This window comes from Falco biarmicus, chromosome 8, assembly GCF_023638135.1.
Source record: "Falco biarmicus isolate bFalBia1 chromosome 8, bFalBia1.pri, whole genome shotgun sequence".
Classification (NCBI taxonomy): domain Eukaryota; kingdom Metazoa; phylum Chordata; class Aves; order Falconiformes; family Falconidae; genus Falco; species Falco biarmicus.
Window position 1 is genome coordinate 5049928 of NC_079295.1, and position 26960 is coordinate 5076887.

A 26960-nucleotide genomic window follows, 5' to 3' on the forward strand; every position below is an offset into this window, starting at 1 on the left:
AAAAAAATAATTTAGGATCCAGTAGGAAAATACAGCAGGAGGTGAAAACGTTTGTCATTGCTGACCAAAAGCCATTTTTTACCTCTGCCACTTCTAGGACTCCCTAAAGGCCAACAGGTTGCCACAGGACAGTAAGCTCATCATGCACAGTGAAGAGTCCCCATCACAAGCTAAAGAAAGGGAAATTTCAGCTGGAGGTTAGGAAAAAAAAATAGTATATTTGATAAAAGCGGTAAAGCACAGGGACAGGTTACCCAGTAAGATTACTGAAACCCCATCCTTGGAGGTTTTCAACACCTGACCGGCCAAGTCCCTGAGCAACGTGATCTAACCGATGTTAGATCCTGCTCCGAGCAGGAGGCTGGACCAACTGATCTCCACAGATCCTTTCCAAGCTATACGACCTTATGGTTTCAATTCTTGGGTTGCTTACAGGCACTAGAACCTCCTGCACTTCATACAAAAGGGTTACGATGATCATCACCAGCCAAGTAAAACTGACCTGATTTAAGAAGGGATATAGTAAGGTAAGTTCCCATGTTACAGGCTGCACAAGATCTGTAGTAACACGTGCAAACTTCAAATTCTGTACACCAGCTGTTCGGCAGCTCAAGGGAAAAGCCTACTTAATGATAGCACCTAGCTATTAAAGAACTTTACAAAGAAAATAAGGTATTTGTTGACTGCATTACCAAAACAATTATTTCAAATTTTCAGAATATTCAGCAATATAAAAGTAAGAATCAAACTCATGCAATTTCACTGAAAAATCATGATGCCAACCAGATTAACAGAAGCACGAATAGAGAGGACCAAAACCAAAAGAAGTCAGACTGCATTCCAAGTCTGACCAAGTAACTGTGAAATTCACATACACTGATCTCTAGCAGCGGTACTACCAACTGCCCGTAACTTACAAAATAACAGTGCTACCTAACTGGTAGCTGTAACTGATCAGCTAAAGGGGTCAGAGGACATCTGGAAAGAAAATATGCAGAGGACAGCTTTTGCCTTCTACAAGCCAGGAGAGCATGCAGAGGGCCCCACAGAAGGCACCAGCTACGTGCCAGCTAGGTCAAGAGCAGAGCAGAGCAGCAGCTAAACCAGGAAGCATTGCCTTAACAAGAGATGTGGTCCCCCACGTGCCTGCTGCATAAATGAAATACATGGAAGTAAGGGCTGGCTGGAACATTTTTGACAGTAGAAAAGCATTCTAGAATTATTTTCTTTTCCCCTTGTCCTTCCTCCAACCCTGTTTCCTCATCAGCCTTAGTGCTGAGGTGTCAAAACGTCTATTATCCTCCCAACGTGTAAACATGCCTGTCTCTTCCTTCTTAAAAATCTCCATGGTCCAGTTAACTCTAACAGCCTCACTCTAGGTCACGCATCCACGTCAGCTTCATTACCTAAATTAAGTTCTGTTTAAACTACTTAAACTGGTGCAAAAACCCCAAGAAAACAAACCAAACCAAAAAAACCAGCAAACTTCCCACCGGCACACTTTTGCCAGCCTGAAGTCTATTGTAAGGCTGCATTTAGTTAAACTGCAGCTTCAGATTAACACTACACAAGGCCTGCTATTGCACGTGCATTTTCAGAAGTAACTGAACTCTGTGCAGAGCTCTGCCACTCAAGTCTTGCAAACACTTCTAAATGTGAAGCGTTCAAGCGGTATCAAAAGTCTGCATAAAGCAGTATTAGACGCCGGTAATAACATCAAATTCTACTTGCATGAAAACCAAAAGGGAAGAGGGCATTTCTATTTTGCACGCAGTATTCTCTAGAAGGAGCAAATGGTAAATCAGAAATTGCTTGATTTAAATTAGGTAGTTTAATAATTTAGACTGCAACAAACTATTCCACATAGCAGGATGTAAATTCCTGAAAGAACACAGGACGGTGCATGACCCATCCTTTAAATGCACATCATTATACACACTACTTAGTCATGAGTTTGCTAGACCGGACAAGAAGCGTGGAACAGAAGATACTAGCAAGATCAAAAAAAAAAGGTAAAGTTTAGTTATTTTTCTGCCTGCTTTAAAGACTCTTGCCATGCCTGCAACTACTATAACCTTTCTGTGACATTCCAATTCCTCAAAGAGACTCCGCACTGAAGATAATGTATTAGGTGTATCTAGGCATCCCAGGAAGAACTGCACTGAAAAGTCTGTTCTTTCACTACAGTAACTGCTTCTGAACTCCCACCAGAAAACTAGAGAAATATTTAAACAATACACAAAAATAAAACAGTAAAACAGTAAAAGCCTACCAAAACATTACACGCCAATTATGAAGCTCATAATTAACTACTTTGCTTACAGCTAATTATTGTGCATCAATGACATGTATGTATCAAGACCACAAGAAATAAGAACAATGAAAAAACAACATACTCTATAGTCCCCCCCCCGCCCACCCTCTTCTGACTCCGTTGCCTTTTTATTCATCTGCCCACCCACTGGTCTTTTGACAAAATTGCACAATGAAAAACAAAATGTAAGAGCCAAAATAATTCCATAGTAGATCACCGGTGGTTCCCTCTTTGTATCTACTACTCTTCCACCCTTCCTCGTCTTTACGACTTTCAGAGAATACACTCTTTTGATACGTGGTATTTTATGTACAAGGAACATAAAGCCAATTTTAGAAACACAGTACAAGTAACTGCAGTTTATAAATCAATCTACAGAAAAGTTAAATTAATAATTACGGCCATCCTCAGTACAGGCAGATCTCCAGTGACAAAATCTTGCCTCGGAATCACCACATTATAAATACATCTACTATTCAGTCTCTGAAATAAATTTTCACAGAAAGACACGTAAGCCTGTGACAAAGGGCAAGTGCTTTGCCAGGAACCCAGATTCAACAAACCATTGTTCAGATCCTACTACTGCTACTACACAAGGATGTGGGGTTTGGACCACCATCCTTGCTATACGTAATTACAAGCTGTATTTTTCACTTCATAGAGCTCAGGATCTACAGTCGCCACCCTGGCGCTGGTACCATTAACCATGTATTTTCCAAGTGACTGAATTAGTATCTTTAAAACCACACAAATACGCAGGGACATTAATACCCTACTGCACCGTGACATTTTTATTAGAAAAGTCACAGTGAGAAAGTTTTGCTACTTTGATATTTGCTTTCAACTTTCCAAGATAACAGTACAAAGAGAAAAATAATTAGATTATTGTACAAAATGTTTAAGAAATCTTGGGAAGATTTTCAATGACTGGTTTAACAAAATCTGCTTATTCCACCTACTTTTCCAGAACTTTTTCTCTCTTTTAGAACGGAGTGCTCGCTATCTCACTTCAGTCTCAAAAATGTATTTGAACAAACCTGTTCTCCATTGAGGGAAAAAAAATACAATAAAAATCAGCTTAAAATAAATTTATTAAACAATACAAAAATAAGCATGCTGGAAATTGGATACATAAATAACATACAATGCAAATGAAAAATGGAAAATGAGACAGGTAACTTAACAACTGAGCCAAAAGGTACAACACAAATGCTAAAATAAAATTTTAAAAAGCATTTACATTTCTAATGAAATGTTAATGATGCTGACAAAGAAAAACAAACAAACAGCTAAAATGCTTGAATATCAAGAATTGCTATTTACTGTAGCACAGGTGAACACTAAAACCGTTGCAGACTTCAGACATTCAATGACTAGCCTCTATCGCCACATTCTTCCAGACCCGCTCACCCAAGGGGACGCAGGCGTCCTGGCAGCCCCTGCCATGGTCCCCGCTAGCCGCGTACCCTGCCAGCAGTAAAAGCCACCTGCAGACACGGCCGGCCAGACCAAGGAACTGTGAAGTGCAGGCAAGTTACCAACTGGTCCAAAGGAGTCTCCTCCTGACCCCTCCTAACTAGAGGCTGGCTTAAATTCTGAGACGGGCTTCTAAAGCATATATTACAGAACTGTAATCTCTCTCTCGTAAAGCTTTTGTAAGCTGTAACCTAAATAGTCTTATTATGCGTATTAAAGACCTAGTAGTTTCCTTACTTTTATATTTCCCATGCACGATTTGCCTCTACCACAAGTTTTGTATGTCACTGCCAAACATAAATATGGTTAAAGGTTTTATTTTCAAGTTGAAACCCAGATGGAACAATTTTCCATCCTCAACCACATTTTTAGAATTACATTCAAATAGTACTAAACCTCAGAAAACGATATGTGGGATTAGATCAAGCAAATCTTGCATCATACATCTTCCTTTTTTAATTAAATCAGTAATTTCACCTGCAACATGTCATCACTGTAAATACTTTTCATTAGCAGCACAGACACATTATGGTCCCTCTTGCAACTGAGGGTCCCTCAGGTAAAGACATGTAACCCTGCAGGGTCTGAACACCTGTTGTGTCTCTGTAACTACTAGTTTACTGTAAAATCCTCAAACAGGTGAAACTTTTGTAATTCAAGACTTTGCCTTTACTTTATTTTCAAGATAAGCACTGACAAATCTAACCTTATCATCCACGATAAGATTATAAACCAGCTATTATTCAGCAATTTATGACTGACGTTCATTACTGACATCTGCACCACAGATTTACCTCTTCATCCCAGCAGGACTTCAAATTCACTGAAAATTGATGTTCTGTATTCTTTTGCTTAAACATTTTAATCTAGGCTTCAAAGACAGGAAACCCATCCTTTGACAATACACTGCTAGACAATGAAGATTATTCAGGGTTTAGTCAGAGCTTACTTCAAATGCTTATGCAAGACTATCCATACCTAAACACGAGTAATTAAGAACAGCTTGCTTTCACAGAGAACATCAGCTTTGCTTTATGCATCTTCCTGAATTCATAAACATCCAGATGGGTCAAAAAACAGGGGCAGGAAAAACCTAACTCCTCCCTTATGCGGAACTCACATATGAATGCTCTTTGGAGTTTTAGATAAACTAAAAAGGGAGGAGAATTGGGGGAGGGGGGGCAGGGAGAAGGGTTGGAGGTGTTATTAAGGAATTATCTGTCACTGGCTCTTAAAAATCCTCAGCGAGCTAACACCACTCATCACTACCTGGACAAGTTCTCTGCAGTTTTATAAACCAGGACTCTGCGTAATGTGTACTGGGGGTGGGATGTCTCAAACTATCTACAAACTTATAAAGGGTTAAAACTTCTACAGAATAATTGTCTGAGATTTTTAGCATCATTAATAATCTAATAGCTACAAGGTCAAGAATTTAGCAAGCCTGTGCCCTCTGTCCAGCACCGCCTACTGAGCCTATTCGAAGCTTATATACAACCATTGCAAACTACACCCTACTCAAGAGATTCAAAATTATCAAATTATGCAGATGAACTGGTGCGGCTGCCTGTAGAAGAACGCAAGTCCTGTTTCTCAGCAAGCTGACAGCAGTGCAAACTCACTATCATTTTTAAAAGTAACAATTAATAATCACTTTTTAAACATTTGCTCACGTGTAAGTAAATGGAACCTCTGACCTCATATATGAACACGCACATGCATTTGGGGTTGAAAAATAAGTTAATTGTAAACAGCTTTAATAATATCTAACTATCTGCTTGACTCTGAAAATACGTCCTGCTCACTACTCTGTTGGTTACTACTCTAAAACCCAGATTGCTTACATTCCTCTCGAGGGTGGAGCACAGCATTATTAGTAAGGCAGACTTCTGAGTCATAACTACCAGCTGGCAGTACAAGCCGCTAGCAAGACACTCAAAATAGTTTGGTAAGAAATCTTTCTGCTGCATTAGTTAACCTGCAAACAAGGCAGGTTTTTCTTCCCCCTTCTCCCAGTCCTCCCCAGTCATTTTTGCTTTTTTTATTTTAATGTTAGTATTAATTACTAAAGGTCTGATAAAAAAAAAAAAAAAAAAAAAAAAAGAACAAACCACCAAACTTTGCCAGCCTGGCAGATCCAAAGGATCCATTTCTGTTCAAAGCAATTTGAAAGCTCATATTAAAAAAAAACCAACAACAAACAAACAAACAACAACAACAACAAAAAACCAAGGATATGGTAATGATTCAGAACCTATCTCCACTTAATATACAATTATTTAGAGATTCATGAATTTGCTGTATTTTGTTGATGCTATTTTACTTTATATTTTAATTAAAATTCTTTTATCTTTACCTGCTGACCCTGATCAGAAGACACGTAAGTTCTTGCTTAGCTCTAAAGTTAATTTACTTAAAATTCTCAGATATGAACAAAAGTTAACAGATATACACAAAAGTGGTATATCTTTGAAAACATTCAGATTTACCTTTTTCTAATATGTTTTAAGTAACTACAAAAGCCAGTTAACAGGTTTGGGTTTTGTTGTTTGCATGTGCTTCCCCCCGCCCCCCCGCCCCCAGCCCCGGCCCGTGAATTTTGACAGTCTTTTTGGTATAGCATACAGAATTTACACAAAATGTATATATAAATGAAACACCAGGTAAACAATATTCAAATAAAAGTTAAATCTAGAGATGCTTGAGGATCTTTAAAATGAAGAATTTAATGAAACTAGAACCCATTCATTTAGTTTTGCTCTCCCCGACCTTCCATTCTATACACTACGGTTCTGGAGATGTCCTCGTTTGATTCAGGTGACACTTTTTTCCATACTGTTTCTTTTAAAGCAAGTTCTTGCTGGAGATTCTCATAGTCCATTGGTCCAAAGGAATGCTAGTTGTTCAAGCAACATACATTATTTATTAGTGTATTTGAAGGAAAAAAAAATTAAAAAAATCCATACTTGCAGTCAATGCTAACAGACTCAAGTTTTTCACCTCTTCACACAAACTGTTATTTTCTCTTTTCCAGTTATCAAAAAATTCAAATTCCAAATCAGGTATTTGTTAGATGTATACATGCAAATAGAAGCACTTTAAAGATCATTCTACTGTATCTTTTCCTATTGAAAACTTCATGCCTTAGTTAAAACATTAGTGGTAATAAAAGCAAAGAGGTTTTCCTGATCTCAAGCACCCTCACACTTTTATCTTTCGTACATGATGTAGGTGGAGTGGATTCAGCTCATTCCCAGACCGCTTCCTTAGTAACAGGCACTTGCCTACAGCACTAGAACGCCTAAATTCACTGCCTGTGCAACTCTCAGCAAGTCATGTGGTCTCAGAGATATCACTGTGAGAAAATGCTAAACATACATCCCATGCACTGCAGCACAGAACAGACAGGCTAAGCCCACCAGCTGGTCAAATCTTTATTAAAGGCAACCAGTACAGTAAAACTCTTTGTAACTTTTCCAGATACCATATACTTAGTCTAGCAAGGGAGATGAACTGCATGAAATGGAGGTACAAATCGAATCCGAAATTCTGCTGTACAAAGCCCTGTGATAGTGTGGTCCACCCAGGTAAGTGTCCACTAATAATGTAAACTAGGTAATCTGAAAGCTTTGATGCAATACATGTCATTGAGCAGTTTTGCATTTAGAGAACTTTCTGTATTTCTTCTGACGTCTACAAGCGATACTCACTAAACACATGTATTAACTTACCCGCTGATCACCACCTTCTCTGCGAGGATCAAGCTTTTTTGCAAAGTGTCTCAAATTATCGTAGTTATGGAAATTGCACAGAGAAACCAGATCCTGCAAATATTTAGAGAACACACATTATTATTTGTATATGATAGTCAAATGCACGTGAGATTGTGATAATACTACCACTTATGTTTTACATCATAACCTACCAACACCTGAACTAGTAGTAAGAGAAGCTTATTAAATAAATCAATACCAATGACTGTAAGGCCCTTTGAACATAATACAGTGGTATGATTAAGCTCTAATAACACCTTTAAACTCCTTTTTAAAGTAGTACAAAACCAGATATTTTGCTAATTACTACTTGTTTAATGTATTTCTACTCCAGCTGTATGAAATGCTTCAGGGACAGGAAGAATAATCTGGGCTAGTCTAGCACATAAAACTTCAATCAAAAGGATGAAAAAAGAAAATGTGTGACAATAGAGTTTAATTCAGTTTGACTGGAAGGTCATAACTACAGAACTTCACTATGCTGTTGCATTTTTAAAAGTGAATGTTGCATTCACGTTACTTGTACGCCATGATCATCTATCAGTTTTTAGGTCTAATTATAATACAGAATAAATGCAGTAAATCCTTCACCTACCTACTGTTCTATGATTTCACATTTAAATTATCAAGACCATTTCACATGGAACATTAATATTTAAACCTGGATTGGTAACTTCTTAGTACTCTTAATTTGCAGCTGTACAGGTGTTAGATAAATAGGAGTATATAAAAAGTTTTAACTGCTGCTCATCCACACAAACTAAACCCTTGCGTACTGTAAATCCCATGCTGTTGTCAATAAGCTAAGTGAAGACTAGTTATACAAGTGTTCACCCTACGAACTGAAGTCCACCCAAACTAGTATCACTGCAGCTTAACTGTCATCACTAGTTTTACAAAAAGAAGGGGGGGGAGGGAAGAAGGGAGAAGAAAAAAAAAAGTGTCTAGTTATGCCTGTAACTTCCAAAGCATTACCAATAATCTTACGTTTCCTGTGAGGCTCTAGATATCCTACTATTCCCTTTTTTTGGAGACTTTTCCCTCCCTCTGCACTTATTATTACTTAATCAGTATTGCAAGGTAGTTTTAGAGAAAAAATAAAAAAGGCAGGTAGTATTTTTTCCATTCTCCTCTCCTAGAAAAAACTCTTTATTAATCATTACAAAGTACTCTCCAAAATCTCTCCTGCTTCTAATGCTGCTATCAACAGGCTGCCCACAGCCCTTTCAAAAGCAAGAGACGAAGCTAGGAAAAGCTCGCCCAACAACAGGGCTTGATCTATGAAGACATATTTTATATCAGACTGTTTACAAAAATCAGTTTAAAAATATACATCAGAATAGCAATATTTCATTACAATCTTTCTCTCGTTACAATGAAACACAAGCTGCATTTCCAATGTTTTGAAAATTGTTCACCTCGTGAATGGAGAGGAAGAGAAGTCTGTAAGCAGAGCCCTTCAGCTTACAATGCAGTGGACAAGAGACCAGCTCTTCCATTACTTAGTAAAGTGCTCCTTTTCAAAGCTTTTCCACAATAAATTTCTCCACTGTTTCTGGCATCGTATTTTCTTAAATCTCATTGAATTAAAGTGTTATTTATTACTAAAATACAGATCTCTGTTCTTCGACTTTCATCTTTGGATCAGATGAAACTTGCTATGTACGGAAGAGTAACAAATCACTCTAGTTCACTCAGCTATACTAACTGCAGTTCCGTAAACAAAGAAAAAAAACCAACAACACACACACCCCCCAAAACAACAAAAAAAACCCCCAAGGCAAAACCAAACCACTAAAGGCAGTGCTGCTTACGTGACAAAAGTGAATTCCTTTAACGCTGTTGCCCATCTTGTCCAAAGGAGGTGACCAGCACATCAATCCCATGACATTAGGAACAACCAGAAGAATCCCACCAGCAACTCCAGACTTTGCAGGAAGACCAACCTATAGAATAATTGCAGAATTACTGTGATCTGCAAACATTCTTCGCTATTTTAACACAACGCATTAGCATTTTACTGAAGATTATTATGCAGCATTTATAAAACATAGGTCTGGAACACACTCAGAGCTGGGAAAGTAGTATTACTGATCTCTTTTTAGACAACAACCTGAAGCACAGTTTGTGGCAAACAAGAGGTACATGATCATAGTTATTTCCTCTCCATAACACAGAGAATCAGTAACACAGTGAAAAAGGTAATTTAAATGTATTTTTAGATTTAAAAAAAAGCACCTACAACTAAGCAGCAGCACACAAGTGTATGCCATAAACGGTTTGCAACAAGGTAGTAGTACAAAGCTATATACGTAACAAAAATAATCTTGACTGGAAAAGGTAAAAAATAAAAACCCAAGAAAACAAAAGAGTCTGCCCATGAAAGTATACAATCACCTCCTTATTTACAATCCAGCGAGTTACTGCTTTTTTCCAATAGGAACTAACTTGTCACACAGCCTCACAGCTCTCTAAGCAATACCTTCTAGGTCACGTGAAGCACCACAATCAATTTAATGTGTACACAACAAGGAAAAACTAAAAATGCTCAAAACAAAGTGCTGAAAGCACAAATAAGATGCAGTACATCTTGCAATAAATACAGAAACATGCTGCTGGAAAACAAAAGCATGGCAAATATATACGACAGCCACTTTCACAACACATGAGGACAATTCACGAGCCTGAGTTGGTGAAGAAAAAGCAACTGTCTGCAAAGGCTTTCTGCTATCCTTTACCTCCTGTCCAGCAGGATTGCTTCAGTTATAGTTTCCAGTTACGTCTGCATCAGGACCTGTTTGTCTCGTGAACAGCCTTTAAGGGACAGTACTTATGTTTCTACATGAAAAGGATTCCCAAATGTGAAGTGGCAGAGACCAGTAAGTGCCATAAGGTATGCTGTACTAGTAGTGCCATGAATCCTAGGTGAGACTTCCCCACACAATGTGCTCAATTACTAAACAATTTATGTAACACCCTTTCCTCTCCCCCAGAAGCAAACCAGCCAGCCCTGGAACACGGAAATCAACAGCACAGATTAATCTTCCCGGTCAGCTATAACTAATATTTGAAAACTACTTACATGGAAGGCAAACTGCCCTGAAAAGTCATACATGCCACAGGAATGCATTAAACTCAGGGTATTCCGGACTGCTTCAGGACTCAGGACTCTCTCACCAGTGATCGGGCAAAAGCCACCGTTAGCCAAAGTTGCTGCCATCACACTTGCTGATTCACATGTTACTTCTATTGAGCAAAGCTTATGAAAAAGAAGTAAGAGATTATAAGAATTGATACTTCTAGCACAGCAAGGCCAACTATAGCAGGATCATGAATATAGAAATACAGAAATTTCTATAGAAATAACATCTCATAAAATAACCTGTAGCATAACATTCGTTAGATGACGCTAGTCGCATCAATTAATATGGTCTCAATATTCCTACTTTACAAATCCCAGCGATAGTGTTTGTAAGCCCTCTTAACAGTTTGGGACACTAATTTTCATGGGTTAGTGTATCTGCTTGATACCTCCCCCCACCCCCCTTATATTCCTTTGAGAGGAAGAGGTCCGGGAAACAACCTCAGTATTTTGCATCTGCTTCAATGGCAAAGCCACAAAATGACTGGTTTGGTTTTTTAAAAAAAAAACGTTGAGTTTGTTTTGTGTGGGATAGGGTTTTTAAAGCCTTAGAAGATCCCACACATTATTAATAGTACATTTAAAGCTGCAAACTCTAGCACATGCAAGTCTTAATACCAGCACTTCCTGCTGATGCAGCCTTATTTCACTTTTCTCTTATATATACTTTACGATATATTAATGATACGACCACATGATAGTTTCTCCCAGGATCCCTGCTTCAGTACAGACTATACATACTTTGGTGACACATCAGGAAATGTGATATGATGCCATCACCTGATGCTGCCTCATTTCTGCAGAAACCAAAAGATAAGTTGGTTTCAACCTGAAGCTGAAATGCTACTCTGAAAAGTAAACAAACTAGTGCTCGTATTCTTGCTTTTGCCAAACAGTCATTACATGATACTTGATGAAGTTACCTAAGCCAAGTTTGCATGAGTAGTTACTACCTGGAATTCTTACTTTCCGGATGCCAAACTCAATACATCCTAGTCCAATCAACTGGAGTTGCAAATCAAGAGATTGTCAGAGACGCATCTAAAATGGCAACTGTGTTTTAAACATATGAAGTATTACACAATATCACCTACTTTGAAAAAAGTGTTTCTAGGTTCTCAGCTTAAGCGCCTGCATTTTGTACCTTGGTTCTCTAAAATGAGAATAACCCGTCCTCACTTTACAGAAATAATAGGAAACTAAGTTTATTCCTGTTCAGAAAGTTCCCAGTTATACAAGGGAAGAAGGAGCATTACAGAAAACCCAAAGAAAAGAAATAACTAGCCTTTTAAGTAGAATCCAAGTAGAGTGTTGGAAAGTAAGCATTGTACAGTGAGGGGGAAAAGAAAAGAAAAAAAAAAAACAAGAGAGAATTGCCACTCATGTATGAGCTGCCCTTTTTGCAAGTATGGAGTAAAACAGGGATTTTACAAGGGGAAGAAAAATACATGCAGTCATGAAATTAGAGGTCATAATGTATGAAAATAAGGCCAAATTAAAATACATCAATAAAGTTAGTTTTGACATTTCTTAAGGTATGAATAACTTTGCACTCAGAAGCATACCAGGACTTGAGGCAGCGGGATAGGAAGCATTTAAAAAGCATGTTTAAACAGTAAATTCAAATAAATTGTCAGTTTTGTTCTGTAATAACAGGTTCAGAGTAGACTATTAGCTTATACCTAGATTCCAACTCAACAAGAGGTCAACTAAGGCTAATCACAGACACCTTACTTCATAAACAGCCATTCAATCTAAAGATCAGAGCAGGCACATCCCAATACAAAAAACTCAGATTAAATCTGCATTTAAAAAACCACTGTTTTATATTTTGCATGAGAGCAAGTCTCATGAATCAAAACCAGATTCATTTTGAGAATATTTTTTTTTAACCTATCCCAGACTGGCTGAATCAGTAACACAACCTGAACTGCCTCTTGAGAACTATACGCAGCATGTTTTAACATTAGGAAACCCTTACTGAGGAAATACCTCCACACTTGCCAAATTCTCACTTTGTGACAGTTGCAAATAACTTGCTGAAAGTGAAAAAGAAAAAAAATGGGGGAGGAGAGAATATATATGACTGGTTTCTTTTGTTTTACTCATAAGCATTGAATTAAACAAAAAGGAGGAGATACTTAATATTGTTTCCTTTATAACACTATCCTTGAGCTTACAATACAGCATGCATATACTATTTTAGTTACACACAGTTTAACATACTTCACAATACAATAAAGAATAGCAACCCAAAGAGGCAGAAGTATTATGTCAAACTCTCTGAAGTAATACATTTTAAGCTTCTAACTACTAGTGTTGTAAAGACTATTGCTACTTTGCATTAGCAATGAAGATGCTTAAGTACATCACCTAAACAAAAGCAAAACTGGATACAGCAAATATACATCATTCATTTCCAGAGTTTTAACAGAAGCCGACAAGTTTAACTGTAAGTCATTAAAGCCTTTATATCTATGAACAAATCAACTTCTACTGCTTGTAATAGTAATTCTTTACAGAGTCTCAATTTTCAAGTCAGTTACCTGAAAATAGAAGTCTAGTATAGCAACCATATCCGTGCCTTCAGGAAAGCACTGTGGAAGAAAAATAGAGTCTTTAGGTAAAGTTATTATTTTTCTTTCTACTATCACTTTTAGAGAGACATAAATTAAGTTATATTCTTGTCAGCATATTAAGCATTAGGCAGATTTTAAATTAAGTATTTGTTTTAATGGAAGAAACGGAAATCACATCAGATTTAAAAATAACAATGCAGAGACCTCAATAAGCCAGGTATGAAAATATTTTTCAGTACAGCTTTCAGCATATTTAAATCAACAAACTGCAAAACTCATCGAAGAGTTTTATGAAGTCATCCTTACAGCACATATTATACATTTTATGACAAACAAAAAAATTATTATGGCTATGATCCTGGAAGAAGATAACGGGTGTTCTGTTAAAATGACAGGAGCATCACACTTCCTAAATGACAGTATTTTGAGTAACAGTATGAAAGTATATACAGCGTAAGAATAATTTAAGCCATGCTGTACATTAGCAAAACTAAAAATCTTCAGACTATGAAAAAAACCCAGCACAGAGTCTTCAAAATACAACAAACAAGAGAGATCAACCTTTTTTTCTTTCAGGTAATAGCCGATTGCAAAGTTTCTATCTCCACTCTCTCTTTCAGACTGGAACCTTCAAATAATAATAAAAAAAAAATTAAAAAGACAACGCTTCAAAACTTTTTTTTTTTAAAAAAGGTGAACTTCAGAGACACGTAACATAACTCAGTAAAAATGCACGTAAAAGATACACTACTTGCAAACACAAACATTCTAGTAACGGGACAGGAGTTGCCACAGAAGCTTATCCCACTACACCCAGTTGGAGTGAACTAGCTTGGACAACTGAATACACACAGTCGTGGTTACCGACACAAATGCTTTCTAAACATTTGATATGCAGCCACCGACACGCAGAATTTACTTTTTAATACGAATGCCAGGAAGATAAGAGTTGCACGTACAGCTCTCGCTGCCATAGCACCAACAGAGCACTAAGAATAATGAACTTCACAGAGGTAACCAATGCCTCTGCGTGAGATTTAGCCACACTGATGTTAGAGACATGCACAACTGAAGTTCTTGTGAATTTTAAGCCAAAAGACACCCTCTAATATTAGGGATGAAATGACGGTTTCAACGTAAATAACTGAACTTTGCCAGAAACTCAGTATGTCAACTACTAGTTGAGGCATTTTCCACCTAACTTCATTATGTAAATAAAAACCACTTACGTAGCATTACTGAATCCAACATACTCATTACCAGCCATTTTATTCATGAATTGCATCACCTGTTAAGAGACAGAGGGGGAGGGAAAGGCATGCTAACGTTTTCAGACATTGAGAAGTTTTAACTGATGAACTTTCAATCCAGCCTTACCCTAAATCTTGTAACACAATTTTACAAATGCAATCCAAACCACTAAATGTTTAAACAGCCAAATACAGATAAAAAGAGGAAACATTCAAAATTACTAAGCTTCCACTTGTGAAATTCCTTGAGACTTTTACCACTTAATTTAGTTAAAAAAGAATGATATAACATTAACTTACGTAGTCAAATTTTTCTGCATTATTTGCTCCTTGCTGCAAGAAAAGAAAAAATAATTTACAAAAATTGTTAACATAAGAAAGAAGTTAGTTCACTTAGAAGTATTAGGATTTTAATGCATATAACTAAGGTATGAGGCTAAATTAAGAATAAGGTACTACGATCATTTCATATATTAATGAAAAAAACTAAAGTGTTAGATAAATAAATCTTTAATTATCATTTAAATTAAATAATCCTATAAGAGTCTTAGCAAACACCTGTATGTTGAAAATGAATTTAAACTGAAAAAGGTATGCTTTATTTTAAGTGCTCTCTGTTCAACTTTACATGTTTAGCATAAGTGAATGTAGTAGGTTAAAGCAAAAAATACAAAACTAACAACAATCAGGATAATTATAATGAAAACACTAACTTTGTACAGATTAGTAACACAAAGGTATTCTGATATTGCCAACAGAGCTGAGCATAGGAAAGTTCAGGCTACTGAAGTTAAAATATTTCCATAGCTAGTGCCCATGCTAAGAATTTAGATTGAAGACTTAAAATAAAGTGTTACCCCTTACTATGAAAATAATTGCATTTAACAAGAAATATCTGGTTTGATTAAAAAAATCTGATTAATGTACTACTTACTAAAAATTAAACTGTTAGAAAAACATAATTTGACATTGTAAGAGTTCATCATGGTGCTAACAATGTAAAAAAAATATCTAAATCCAACTCAACAAGGATACTAATGAAACTTAGTGTTGGTTGGCTTGGGTTTTTTGGGGGGACAAGGGGTGTTATTTTGGGGCATTCCCACCCCCACCCCCCACCCCCACCCCGCTCCTTAAGAACATTCTCAAATTTAGTAGCTACCAGTTAAAGATGTATTAATTCTTTACAGGTCTCTGATAGGTGACCTTTCACAAATTCCTATAGCAAGACACTGAAAGAAGGGTGGGAGGTAAAAAACAGCGCATGGTCTCCTGGGGGGAGATTTTAATTTTTTTTTGAAGTAGCCAAGTAGAATTTGTTTAGGAGCTTTAAAAAACAATGGCAACACATACACAAGTGGAAACAATGTATCTGGAGAAGATGTTTTTATCAATAATTTTAGTATTAAAGATAACTCCGTTTAGGTAACAAAATTCTGCTTAATGTATCTCCAACAATTCAAGACGCTACTTGCACTGTATTTAGTATGGGAACGGGGAAGGAAGTGGAAAAAACTGAAGCTTTATATCAACCAGTACTTTACTTAATGAAATGAGTAAAGCCAGTCTCATTTCCCACTCTGTATGTGGATTAGGGTGTTGCAGATAAATCTTTGAAGCCCATGCATCAGCTCATCTACAAGAGGATGTGCAGTCATACACGTACGATCACTAGCTGAAAGGAACACCACACTGTTTTGTCAATATTATGCGCCAGTGGTTACCTTATGCTTAAAGGCCAATATCCTTAAAGGCAATAATCTCTAGCTAATTTGCAATAAGATAAAAAAACCCTCATGATACATTTCATCAAAATGTTCCTGTATATTATACCAGAACACAAGTCTTAAAAATTTAACTCCAAATCTGTTCAATGAAAAATAATTAAAAGAAGAAATTACCAACTTCATTGAACTGTTGCAGTTGTCAAAATATTCCATAGATCCTAATGCTGTAAAATATGTAACAACATTTAAACCACAAAAACCTTTTCAACCTTTCAAATGCACAATGAACATCTTTTTCTGGGAAAGTGGGTCAGCATTAGTTATGGGATGCTGCATTGATAATTGTATGGTTAGACATGTATAATAAATTGAAACAAGTTCTTTGGTTAAAAAAAAGAAAGAGGGAGAAAGGGATCATGCTTGCTGCAAAAATATAAATACATAGTATTTCACCTTTTTTTTTTTTGCCCAGTTGAAAAAAAAATTCCTAGCCCTTCAACAAAAACCTGGCTTTACTAGCAGCATATAGAATTGGTGGGCAAAAGACTCAATGCAAACTCTTTCCACATCAACTTGTTATAAAAAAGGTTTCTTTTAAAAATTCACATCTAACCTTGTACTTTGGGAGGAAAATCTGTACGCTAACTCAGATGATGCATTTTTAGTCCTTGACGTTCCACACACTTGTAAAGGTACTTTATATCAAACACAAAAGCATCGTTACTGAAATTAGACTGCTCGTATACCTAAAATTTTTTAAGTAATCATATGACCAAGACTTCAGTAGGGATTTAACATAATGAGTAACTAGAACAGAAAACTTCACTTCCATACACGATGACTAAAACCCCCAACATATTAGTTTCCCTCTTTCAGCAGCTGACAGAGGTATGCTGCTCCTCCTAAAAAGCTGAAGAGACACAGAGGCAACACACAATCTACAATTAAAATTCAAGTGCAAATATAAAATCCTAACATTCAGAACACTTTTCCGTAATATTTTAAACAAATACAACAGACAAGAAAACTTCTGTTCTTGCACAAGTACTACTTATTTTTAGCTTGACTGCATAAGCCTATGAGTTTGGGGGCATTGCAACAATATCTCTTAAAAAGCATTTTTATTTAAGTTCAGGTGCAATTCAACTGCCTAGAACATCAAAGGAAACATTCCATGCACTAACTCCACAAACACTTAGCACATTTACTGGAACATATGTTCATATACACACTTACTGTACACATGCTTGTGTGTATATACATATGAAAAAACACTTCTAAATGAATAAAAAATGAAGTTGAGAATGTTACGATTGAAGCAGTTTGATAGGCAGAAAATTCAAACTTGCAGAAGACAGCTCAATACAATCTTGTAAACACTTAAAACCGCAATGGGCACTATGGCTGTCAATCATAAATTTGAATTTTTTGACTGTGTCAGGTTTTAGTGATCTTCCCTTTTTTTGCTCTCCTTAAAAAAAGGTAGAAATAATAAAAAGTATTTCTACCAGAAAAATAAAAGCACCTGCATAGGCTGCATGCCTACAGGTACATAGCGAAGAAGAGACCCACGGATACTTACCAGAGCTTGCAACACAATTAGGCAATATCTATTAGAAAAGTAGCTAGTATTAGCCACTTTTCATGGATCAACATTCAGTGTTCATACAATTAGACCCCGTAAACTCTTACCATGTGTCTCTAGTTAAAGTAACTTTTCAATTTTGAATCTAAACTAAGCTAATAAAAACACGGGAATCATGAGACGTTTATAATCTCCTAATAATGTAAGATTATTCAAAAATTCCTTTCTGGAATTTTTTTAAGCCAAGTTTATAGCCTAACACTATACTGTGGTGAAAACATAAAAAACCATAAAATCATAACGCTATGTCAGAGCGCGAGAAACTTCTTTTCTTACAATTGTGCATCTTACATTAACTTAACTATCAATGTCTTTATTTTAGTTTTCTGTACTTACACACGTTTTTAACCTTATTTGTTAATCTGGGCCTGTTCTGTGAGAACGGCTGTCTTGACAGCTTAGCATGTGTTTTCAGCTCTGAAATACTTGAGAGCACACTGTCACAGAGAGCATTTGACCCATTAAGACCAATACTATTACTATTTCAAATACACGCAAGAATTATTTTTGTATCCTTCAAGTATTAAATGCTTGCATATGTGACCACTGAATACGTGTAATTTCAAATACCACTAGTACATATTCTATGTCAAGCATCCAATACACTTGAGTTATAATAAAAAGTGCAGAATAATGTGAACATACATTCTATCCAAAATTAGTTGCTACAAGAAACTGAATAACCCAGAACAAGAGGAAACTTCAAGCAAAATAAAATACCTGGCAGAGAAGATCACAACACCAACACGTTTTAAAGCGGTATGTATGTACATTTGCACATCAGTCTATCAGAAAAGATAACTGGATTGGGTAGCACAGAGCAATTAAGCTACAGCTGTACTATTTATTGTAACTATATTGTCAAATTAACCCAACAAACCATGCATTTTCCCACCCCTCAGGTATTAGACCGTAACTGTATAGGTTTCCTAATAACTGCATCCTGACAGTAAACAGCCCCTTGGCACAGCTGGACAGGTTTTCCCACCACTCTGCCTCATTTATTTTATGACATATTTAGAAAGCTCTCCAGCATATCAGATACACACCTCTTCATGTTTTATACAAGAAAGAAAAGCTGTCATTGGATTCATTTTTTTCAGCGTCAGTAAGATCAGCACTGTCATCTTCTTGTACACCACATTTTTGCAAGGACTATGAATATTGCTATGCCCTCCTGACGTGTCTAAATGCTTCCCACGTTAATTCATCACCGCAGACTACTTCCCTTCACCAAGCCGTCGAGTTTACCGTCACTGGCTGCATAAGATCCTGCATGTGGCTGTCAGCACTTCGAGGATTTATACACACTGTATTTGCCCAAACCTTTGCTGTTAGACTAGGAAAGCTTTTATCTACAGATGGGATCTTGAAGCATACCATAAAAATGACTTAAGATTAGTCCCTTGTCCTCTGGTGATTCCTTCCACAGCCATCTGCCGCCTTCTACATATTTCACTCTGGATCCTTCATCTCATTTGTACCTCTAACACGCTACCCTCCCCGGTCAATAAAGATTCATGGAAGTGGGTATTGCTGACACAACCACTGATGCTCCTGGAGCTGACATGCTTTGAGAGTTGAGTTTAAGAAAAAACAACAGATCAAAGCATTGAAATCTATCCATACTACAGGCAACAAAGACTTTTTCCAGTCAATGTGATGTACAGAAATGTGAGTAGTTACAGAGCACTGAATCCATACTAAATCTGTACGGGACCTGAATCTCCTCCTTTCCAGCACCTGCATTTCCTTGGAGACACGGAAGAATTGACCATTTTATTGAATATCACTTTTCCACAAACTCCTGTAATTGCCACTACAATTTTCTTTTGATAACAGCTATTTGAAAACTGTTGTAACTATGTAATTTACATAACTAGTAATAAAGGCAAATGGCTGTACAATTACAAAGGGAAAAGGTCCTTAGGGTTTTGCTTTGTCCTTAGGTCCTTTTGCTAAAGCATTTTTATTGTAGATACATGCTTTAAATTGCTGGAACAGTCTGTGGAGTGTAATGCAAGTACAGTTAGAAAAAGCCATGAGTTAAGGCACTAAAATGTAAATACACCGTAGTTCCAAGCACATGGAAGTGGGAGAATCATTTAAGCTGGTAAAAGTATGATACAGTCATGCCTAGGTAAGCCAAACAAATGTAAAACTTAACATGCACATATACTTTATTATTTATTGTTACAAATGGCAAGGACTAAACAGAACACTACAGTTCAGGTCTACGCTCTGTTCCAAGGAGTGTATACCAAATTCTTAAGACAGTCAGAACTGGGTATGTGATGCTAAGAACCCTTTTTTCCCCGAAAAATGTTACCTAGTTACGTATTCTAACAAAAAAATACTGTACTCCAAGCATCATCTCTTATGATGGTAATTTGTGTCAGTGTCTAGGAGCAGTTGTGTCCAAGAACATGCATACTAACAGCTGCTAAATTCAGTACAATGTATGTGAATTTTGAAAGACTTCCTGTACCAATTTCTCAGGAAGAGATAAACTAATGAGTATCAAAGGAGGTAAAAGCATTCTTAACACTGAAATACAGCAACAATCTCTCCATAGCTATTAACATGACATCATTAGATACATCTGCCCTACATGGTGAATCCAACCATATTTAATAATCCCTTAATTTTCCTGGACTCTAGGAGCCATACACAGTCTTCAAGATATGCAAATAACACCTCAAATAAACAAAATGAATGGAGAGGAACTGAGGGCAAAGCATGGGTTAATTGAAGCCACCTTTTCCAGAAAAAAAGCAAGTCTTAAGATTAGATCAAATATAAATGTGAATTATTTTAATCACTGAATAGTTACTAGGCAATATTGTTAACTTGCAGATTGTGAAGAAGTTATTTCATGAAAAATATAACTATTAAGTAACTTTGAACCTGTGAACCTCTATGTAATTTTCTTCAGAATATGTTTAGTTTGGTTAGTTATTCAAATGACAAAGGGTATCTTAGTGGAAGCAGCACATAAAATACTCTACATTTTAATCACACCAAAAACAAATAATGGAGTGTGATAAGATATGCGTCCATTAGACGTGCAGTTACCACATGCAAAAACGACAGTGCAATGCAATACTCTTCATAAGAACATTACAGAAAAGAAAAAAACACCCAAAAAAACCCACCCAGCAAAAACAATCTCCCAACCTTCTAACAAATATCACAATTGCATGCAGTAAACAAATCTATGTTATCTGTTCAGAAGTACACCATTTATCAAGGACTATGTGCCTGCTACAAGAGGCACATGCTTGTGTTTTTGCCTTATGACCAGTAGGGCATGTTGTAGTAGGGCTAACATTTTGACATTTCAGACAAACGTGTTAAGTCAGGTTTTAAAATTCACTATTATCCAAGTGAATTTCAATGCTCAGTCAACCTTTAAAAAATATTAAATGTGAATAAATTTACCTGTCATACTTAAGGCCATTTTCTTTCACCTACAGCTATTAAAGATAAATGTCTTTAAGCAGGAGTTCTTACACCTTCTTTAAATATAAAATAACAGAAAATCATGATCTAAGTAATTTTAAAATCAACAATTTGGAAATAGGAGGTAAGAAACACACTGTAGCTAATGGACTTTAAAACATAACTAAGAAAAAGGCTGTAAACAAGAATCTTAGACCTCTGAGGTAAGAGTATTTACTTTTCTACTTCAAAACTCCAAGGGACTGACATGTTCCCCACAATTCTAAGCAGGTACCCTTAGGAAAAAAAAATAAAAATATATATAGCTTTTTGTACCAGTGGCTACCAAAAAAAAAAAACAGCAAAGCAGAAAATACTAGTAAAGTAACTAGCAAACATTAGCATTACACGGAATTTATGCCATTTACAACTTCAAGAGATATATACAGAATTTTCTAAGGAAAAATAAAATACAGCTTTCCAAAAGGTTCAAGATCATGGACTAAAGATGTGAAGTCATATTCAGCTATGGCTTACTCTGCAAAATACAGGTGTTTCCAAACACGCTTATTTAAGAAAGCACATTTAACATCCCAACAGAAACTATGCAACATAGAAGTTAAACATAATTTAGTTGTACAGTATGTTAATAGCAGACAAATTCAGTATTAAGACTGACAAGTAAATATAGCTGCATTGCTCCTGTACAAAATATAGTATCTTTCATTTCTTCTGCACAGCAAGAAATACTCTTGTAACTTTGTGCTATGTAAGAGCAGCAGACCTTCAGAAACATATTTCTAAGTGCTATGAAGTATATTCCTGAGGACATACTCTTGGCATTCAAGAAATGTGAGGCAATTCTCTCAAGAGACTATCAAGTGTTGTGCAGTTAAAGAAGGAAACAAAACTAAAAATGCTCAGGAAAAAGAAAGTCAGTCAGCTGCACTGTTACTTTTTAGGAGCTGCTTGTCTAATACTGCATCTGTTTGGAAGTGTTACTACTTCCAAAACAGCAAAGCCTGTCTGCTTGCTAATGAGTAAACTGCCATCAGATACTGCACACAAACAGTTCATAAGCTGTACAAGATACTTTTTCTACATTCCATTAAAATACTCTCAGAGAAACTAAAAATGAACTTTTTACCTTGATTAAAGACGTGATCACAATTGCTCCAGCATTCACCATAGGGTTATGAGGCCTGTCTGTGAAATACAGTTTTCAATTACAAATATATCCCAAGACACATCTGCCAAACAAAACCAGTCAAGTGTTTAAATGAAAAATGATAAATACTAATGTGTGACTTAAAGCTATGATTATGGAATACAATCCTAAATTTAAAATACTGCAACCCAACACTATACACATTTTTTTGAGCAAGCTTAGAACACTCAGCCTTACGCTAATTAACAGCCTAGTAAATTAATCTGTTTGGCATCATTCCTTTTCTTGAAAATTTTTGAATCCTCTCCAGTGTTCCAAGATCTGATCAATGCAACATTTGCAAGTGGAACAACCCCTAAAGGACTTTCCAATTTTTCCTCCAAGTTATCAAGTCTCAATGATTTTAACAGTGTTCGAACAGGTCCTTAAAAAAAATAATTTAAAATCCAGTTCTTGAATTTCCTTATTGCTGTATACGAATACAAATCTTGATTTATTTTTTGACAATCAGAGGTTTCTATTGGCAGCTTTTGAAATCCAAACAATTTACTCAACCTCACTAGAATTTAACTTACTTTATAACTGACTTGCATATACCTGCTACACTTATGTTTTTCTTTTTTTCACAATTCTCCACATTAACAGTATTTTTGCATTCCCTGTCATTCTTGGCTGCTCATGTAAATGAATATTTTTTTCCCCTTCCTTCTTTTACAAAAAAAGCTTCCTTATCAGCTGCCTTACTTCTCCCAAACACAAGTTTTCATTCATCAACATTTAACTCATATAGGTTGGGGTTTTTTGTTGTTTAACCAACATTTTTGCTGTGTCTTTTAACTAGGAGGCTGATTTTTGAGGGTTCTGGTATCTGAAAACCTCAACCATTTCTCAATACATTAATATTGTGACAGGTTTGAATTCTTTTTAATTTGCTGTTACTTTGTATATCTCCAAATTTGAAAAAAATACTAATTTAAAACCCAAACAAAATGTTCACCATTTTTATATATAACACACACACACACACACACTAAAAGGAACCGAGGTGACTGCTTTTTGGAGATTAGTCCAATCTTCACAGTATACACACACACACACTTTCCCATCAAAATTACACTGGTGATCGTCAATGGCACTTAGCCAGCTATAACTATCAGATTATCTCCAAAAACTAATCATCTCAAATTCCTTTTAATATTTTTCAGAAAGTCAATATTAAAAGGAACTTCAAAAAAACATTATTCTATTAGTAAAAAGGTAAGACAAGTATCTTCCGTCCAAAAAAGAAAAAAGTGAAGCTCTGCTAAAATACAAGCTTAATGCCTGTGTACTTCTAGATGTTAGTGCCATTCCTCTCCTCTCTGACAGGGACTCACAAGCTGGTCTGATCTCATCTGATTGTACTTAAGATCCACCTGTATCGAACATGCTGTTCTACTCGTGTCAGTTACAAAAGCAACTTGGGTCAAATATATTTGACTTTTTACTAAAACTAGATTCCGAGTCAGAAAAATGTAGCATTTCCAGAGCTTCCTAACTCTGTCTCTCCTTATGGACCAAAAACCTGAACACCAATCAAAGATGGTGCAAGTCCAATGACTAATCACAAACTGCTGCTCAGACAGGACATCTGGAGGGCATTTTCTCCACCCTCCCACCCAAAGCGAGGCTATTGCCAAGGCTCCATCAGGTCAGTCATGCCTTTAGCTAGCAAAGTCTTGAAAACCTCCAAATACTGCAAATCCTCAACCTCTCTAGCAATCCTGTTCCTCCAAGAGGACAAGTCTACCCTAACAACCAACCTGCACCTCCCAAGCCACAGCGTGGGGCCCCTGGCCCTTGTATCATCTGCCACTTCTAAGAAGAGTGACACAAATCTTCATCTTTGCAATTGCTCTTCAAGAGTTCCAAGTGGCTCCCACGGGAGCACTTTTCACCCACTCCTTGGGAGTTAGGTGCCCTGGACTCCACAGCACTTTGGCAGCCCTCCACTACAGCCCCCTCCACTTTTCCAACAGTTTCCTTGAACTGGGGATCCCAACTCACACTCCAACACAACTTTATGCATGATCAGAACAGTCTGCCAGCCTCGTTTCTTGCTCCAGCTACACTTCTTTACAGCTTCCTCTCATCAGCATCAGTATCATTCCAGTCCATAAACATGTTAATGACTTAAATCACATACAGCCCATTCCACAAGTATTATGTTTTGCTCTTGACTCTTCTGCACATCTCTACGGTTCCAATCTGCCACGCAAAAAAAAAAAAAAGTATTCCTAAACTCCACATCACATGCATATCTGAATAAAAAGGATGTGTAATGTTTACTTAGCATTCAGCGACTCAAAAGCTTATCAATGTGGTAAGTCTACACACAGAATATAGCCTCTGAAAGTATGGTGCAACTCATTTCCTTGAAGATGTCACCACTTACCTTCAATGTCACGAGGCATTCTTGGTTACCTTCTCCTCAACCCCAAAGACTCCTGTCTCTCACTGCTTAACATCTCAACTACACGTACCAGCTCTAGCCAATTCACAACTAACAAACCTCCATGTGCTGCCCTCACATGAAAAATGCCAAGGCCCTTCTACCGAAACGAAACACAGGCTTTCCTGAATGTACTTCTGAAATGAAGCTGTGCTATGTTCCGCCCCACGCACACCTTAATGAGTCAGCAAGGAACACATTGTGGGAGCCTTAACAGCTACAGCGAGGTACAGCAGCCCAGCTGGCCACACGCTAACAAAAGCGCTTCTCTGAGGGTCTCTCCAGCTCTTCCTTAACACAAGCACATCACAGAGCTGAGCAGAACACCTTCCGTTAATCTACTACTGCCTCTTCTAAGCAGAAGAAATCCTGTCACGGTTATCCAGGTCCCGGAAAGTTATTTTCACTATTATCTGCACAGCACCAGATAATACTATCCAAACACTTCCTATACATAGATATCTGTAATTGACAGATAACCCTTCTATCTTGCCAGAGTAGCTACAGGCTTCCCGGAGAGGGGGTCAACACCCCAAGCTTGTCAGTGTTTTAGAGGCATTTACAGTGCCCTTAATAACATCCTTTAACTTGGTAAGCCCTGAAGTGCTCAGCAGTTGGCCCAGATGATTGGTGTAGGTCCCTTCCAACTGAAACATTCTATTCTACTCCACAATGAAGAACCTCTCCACAGACTTACGATATACTGGCCTTTTTTAAGGGCCAGGATGTCTAAATAAAATCCTACAACATTCTGAAAGACTCCTGCTAAATTCAAAGAGATGTCTTCCACTCTTGTCAATAATACTTTCATTCCATGGTATTTTTTCACCTCTTAGGCATGTATAGGTTCTGACACTACCTTCATTTTAAGGAAGTCCCCTCCTAAAGCAGCAGCAATTACTAATTTACCTAACAGTGGGTGCCATCAGCAAGGGGATTCCATGTTGTACAACCACAAGGAATGAAGACCGATACTGTAATTGCAACAGTTTGCCAAAAAGGTGAACAAATTCATCTATTAATCTTTAGAAAGAGGTATCAAACTCTGCAAAGCTGACACACCACTAAAAACATAAACACACACATACACTGTATAATAAAGGCAATGATCTGCTCAGACAGAAAAAATAAAAATCTTCTATGCAGCTTCTCTGGAAGTCTCTTATACTGCTGTACCATCTCATTCTACTTCAGAGTAAATTCATAGTTTTATCCTTAATGAAAAGCACAAGTCATAATAACCCTTTGACTTTAACTGGGATGCCCTGATTAAGTCTAGCACTGATTCAACCATTTGTCTCTCACATAAACAACCCACTAACGCCTCTGAATAGTAAATATATTCCTCACCAATGCAGTGCTTTGTTTCTCCTGTGGGAAGGAGATGCTTATCTAGAATAGCTCTTTACATACAGAACTGCAATACATTTAATAGGTATATCTAAATTCAAAATAAAAGAAAATATGATTTATTTAGTTACCTAAAAATCTCTCCACTGGAGACTGTGAATGGTGATTAATATGTATTTTTTAATACCTTAAAACTTCTTGTCCATTAGCACAACTGCTCTACCAACCTGCCATGCTGCAAACTATGCCTTTCCCCTAACAAACTCAAAGTGATTTTCCTCTGCCAGTTCTTCTGACCTTTTTTGTCCACCACTGGCCTTAGGCCCTTATTGTATGAAAGGGCTTGGAGCCTTTCAGCACAGAAAGCAGAGGTTGCCCCACATATGCAACATAGTTTCAACACACAGAACAGTTCATCATGGCAAGTTCTTTCCAAAATTACATCAAAATTTGTTTGTCGAACAAAAACATAAAGAAAGAATTCCATCTTTGATTAACAAAATTCTTCAGCAGAACAGGTTCCTGGCAATCCCTCATTCAATTACAATGCAACATTTATTACCAGACTAAGTTCCACAAACAATTGTATTATTTGACTAATCCT

At 36.9% G+C, this 26960-nt stretch overlaps 1 protein-coding gene across 2 annotated transcripts in view; it reads right to left on the reverse strand.

Annotated features, from left to right (window-relative positions):
- The window catches only part of GLS (glutaminase), a 66583-nt gene that overhangs the window by 19900 nt on the left and 19723 nt on the right, over positions 1–26960 (reverse strand). The window contains exons 7-15 of one of the 2 annotated variants that reach the window (XM_056349214.1): positions 22495–22553; positions 14835–14867; positions 14514–14572; positions 13846–13912; positions 13252–13302; positions 10646–10822; positions 9378–9509; positions 7522–7614; positions 3388–6686 (exon numbers count right to left, since the gene is read on the reverse strand). In XM_056349214.1, the coding sequence (XP_056205189.1) occupies positions 6540–6686; positions 7522–7614; positions 9378–9509; positions 10646–10822; positions 13252–13302; positions 13846–13912; positions 14514–14572; positions 14835–14867; positions 22495–22553 (818 nt within the window). In that variant the 3' untranslated portion in view covers positions 3388–6539. Of the gene's footprint in view, positions 1–3387; positions 6687–7521; positions 7615–9377; positions 9510–10645; positions 10823–13251; positions 13303–13845; positions 13913–14513; positions 14573–14834; positions 14868–22494; positions 22554–26960 lie in introns of those variants that run through there. The other variant, XM_056349213.1, reaches the window with a different exon arrangement.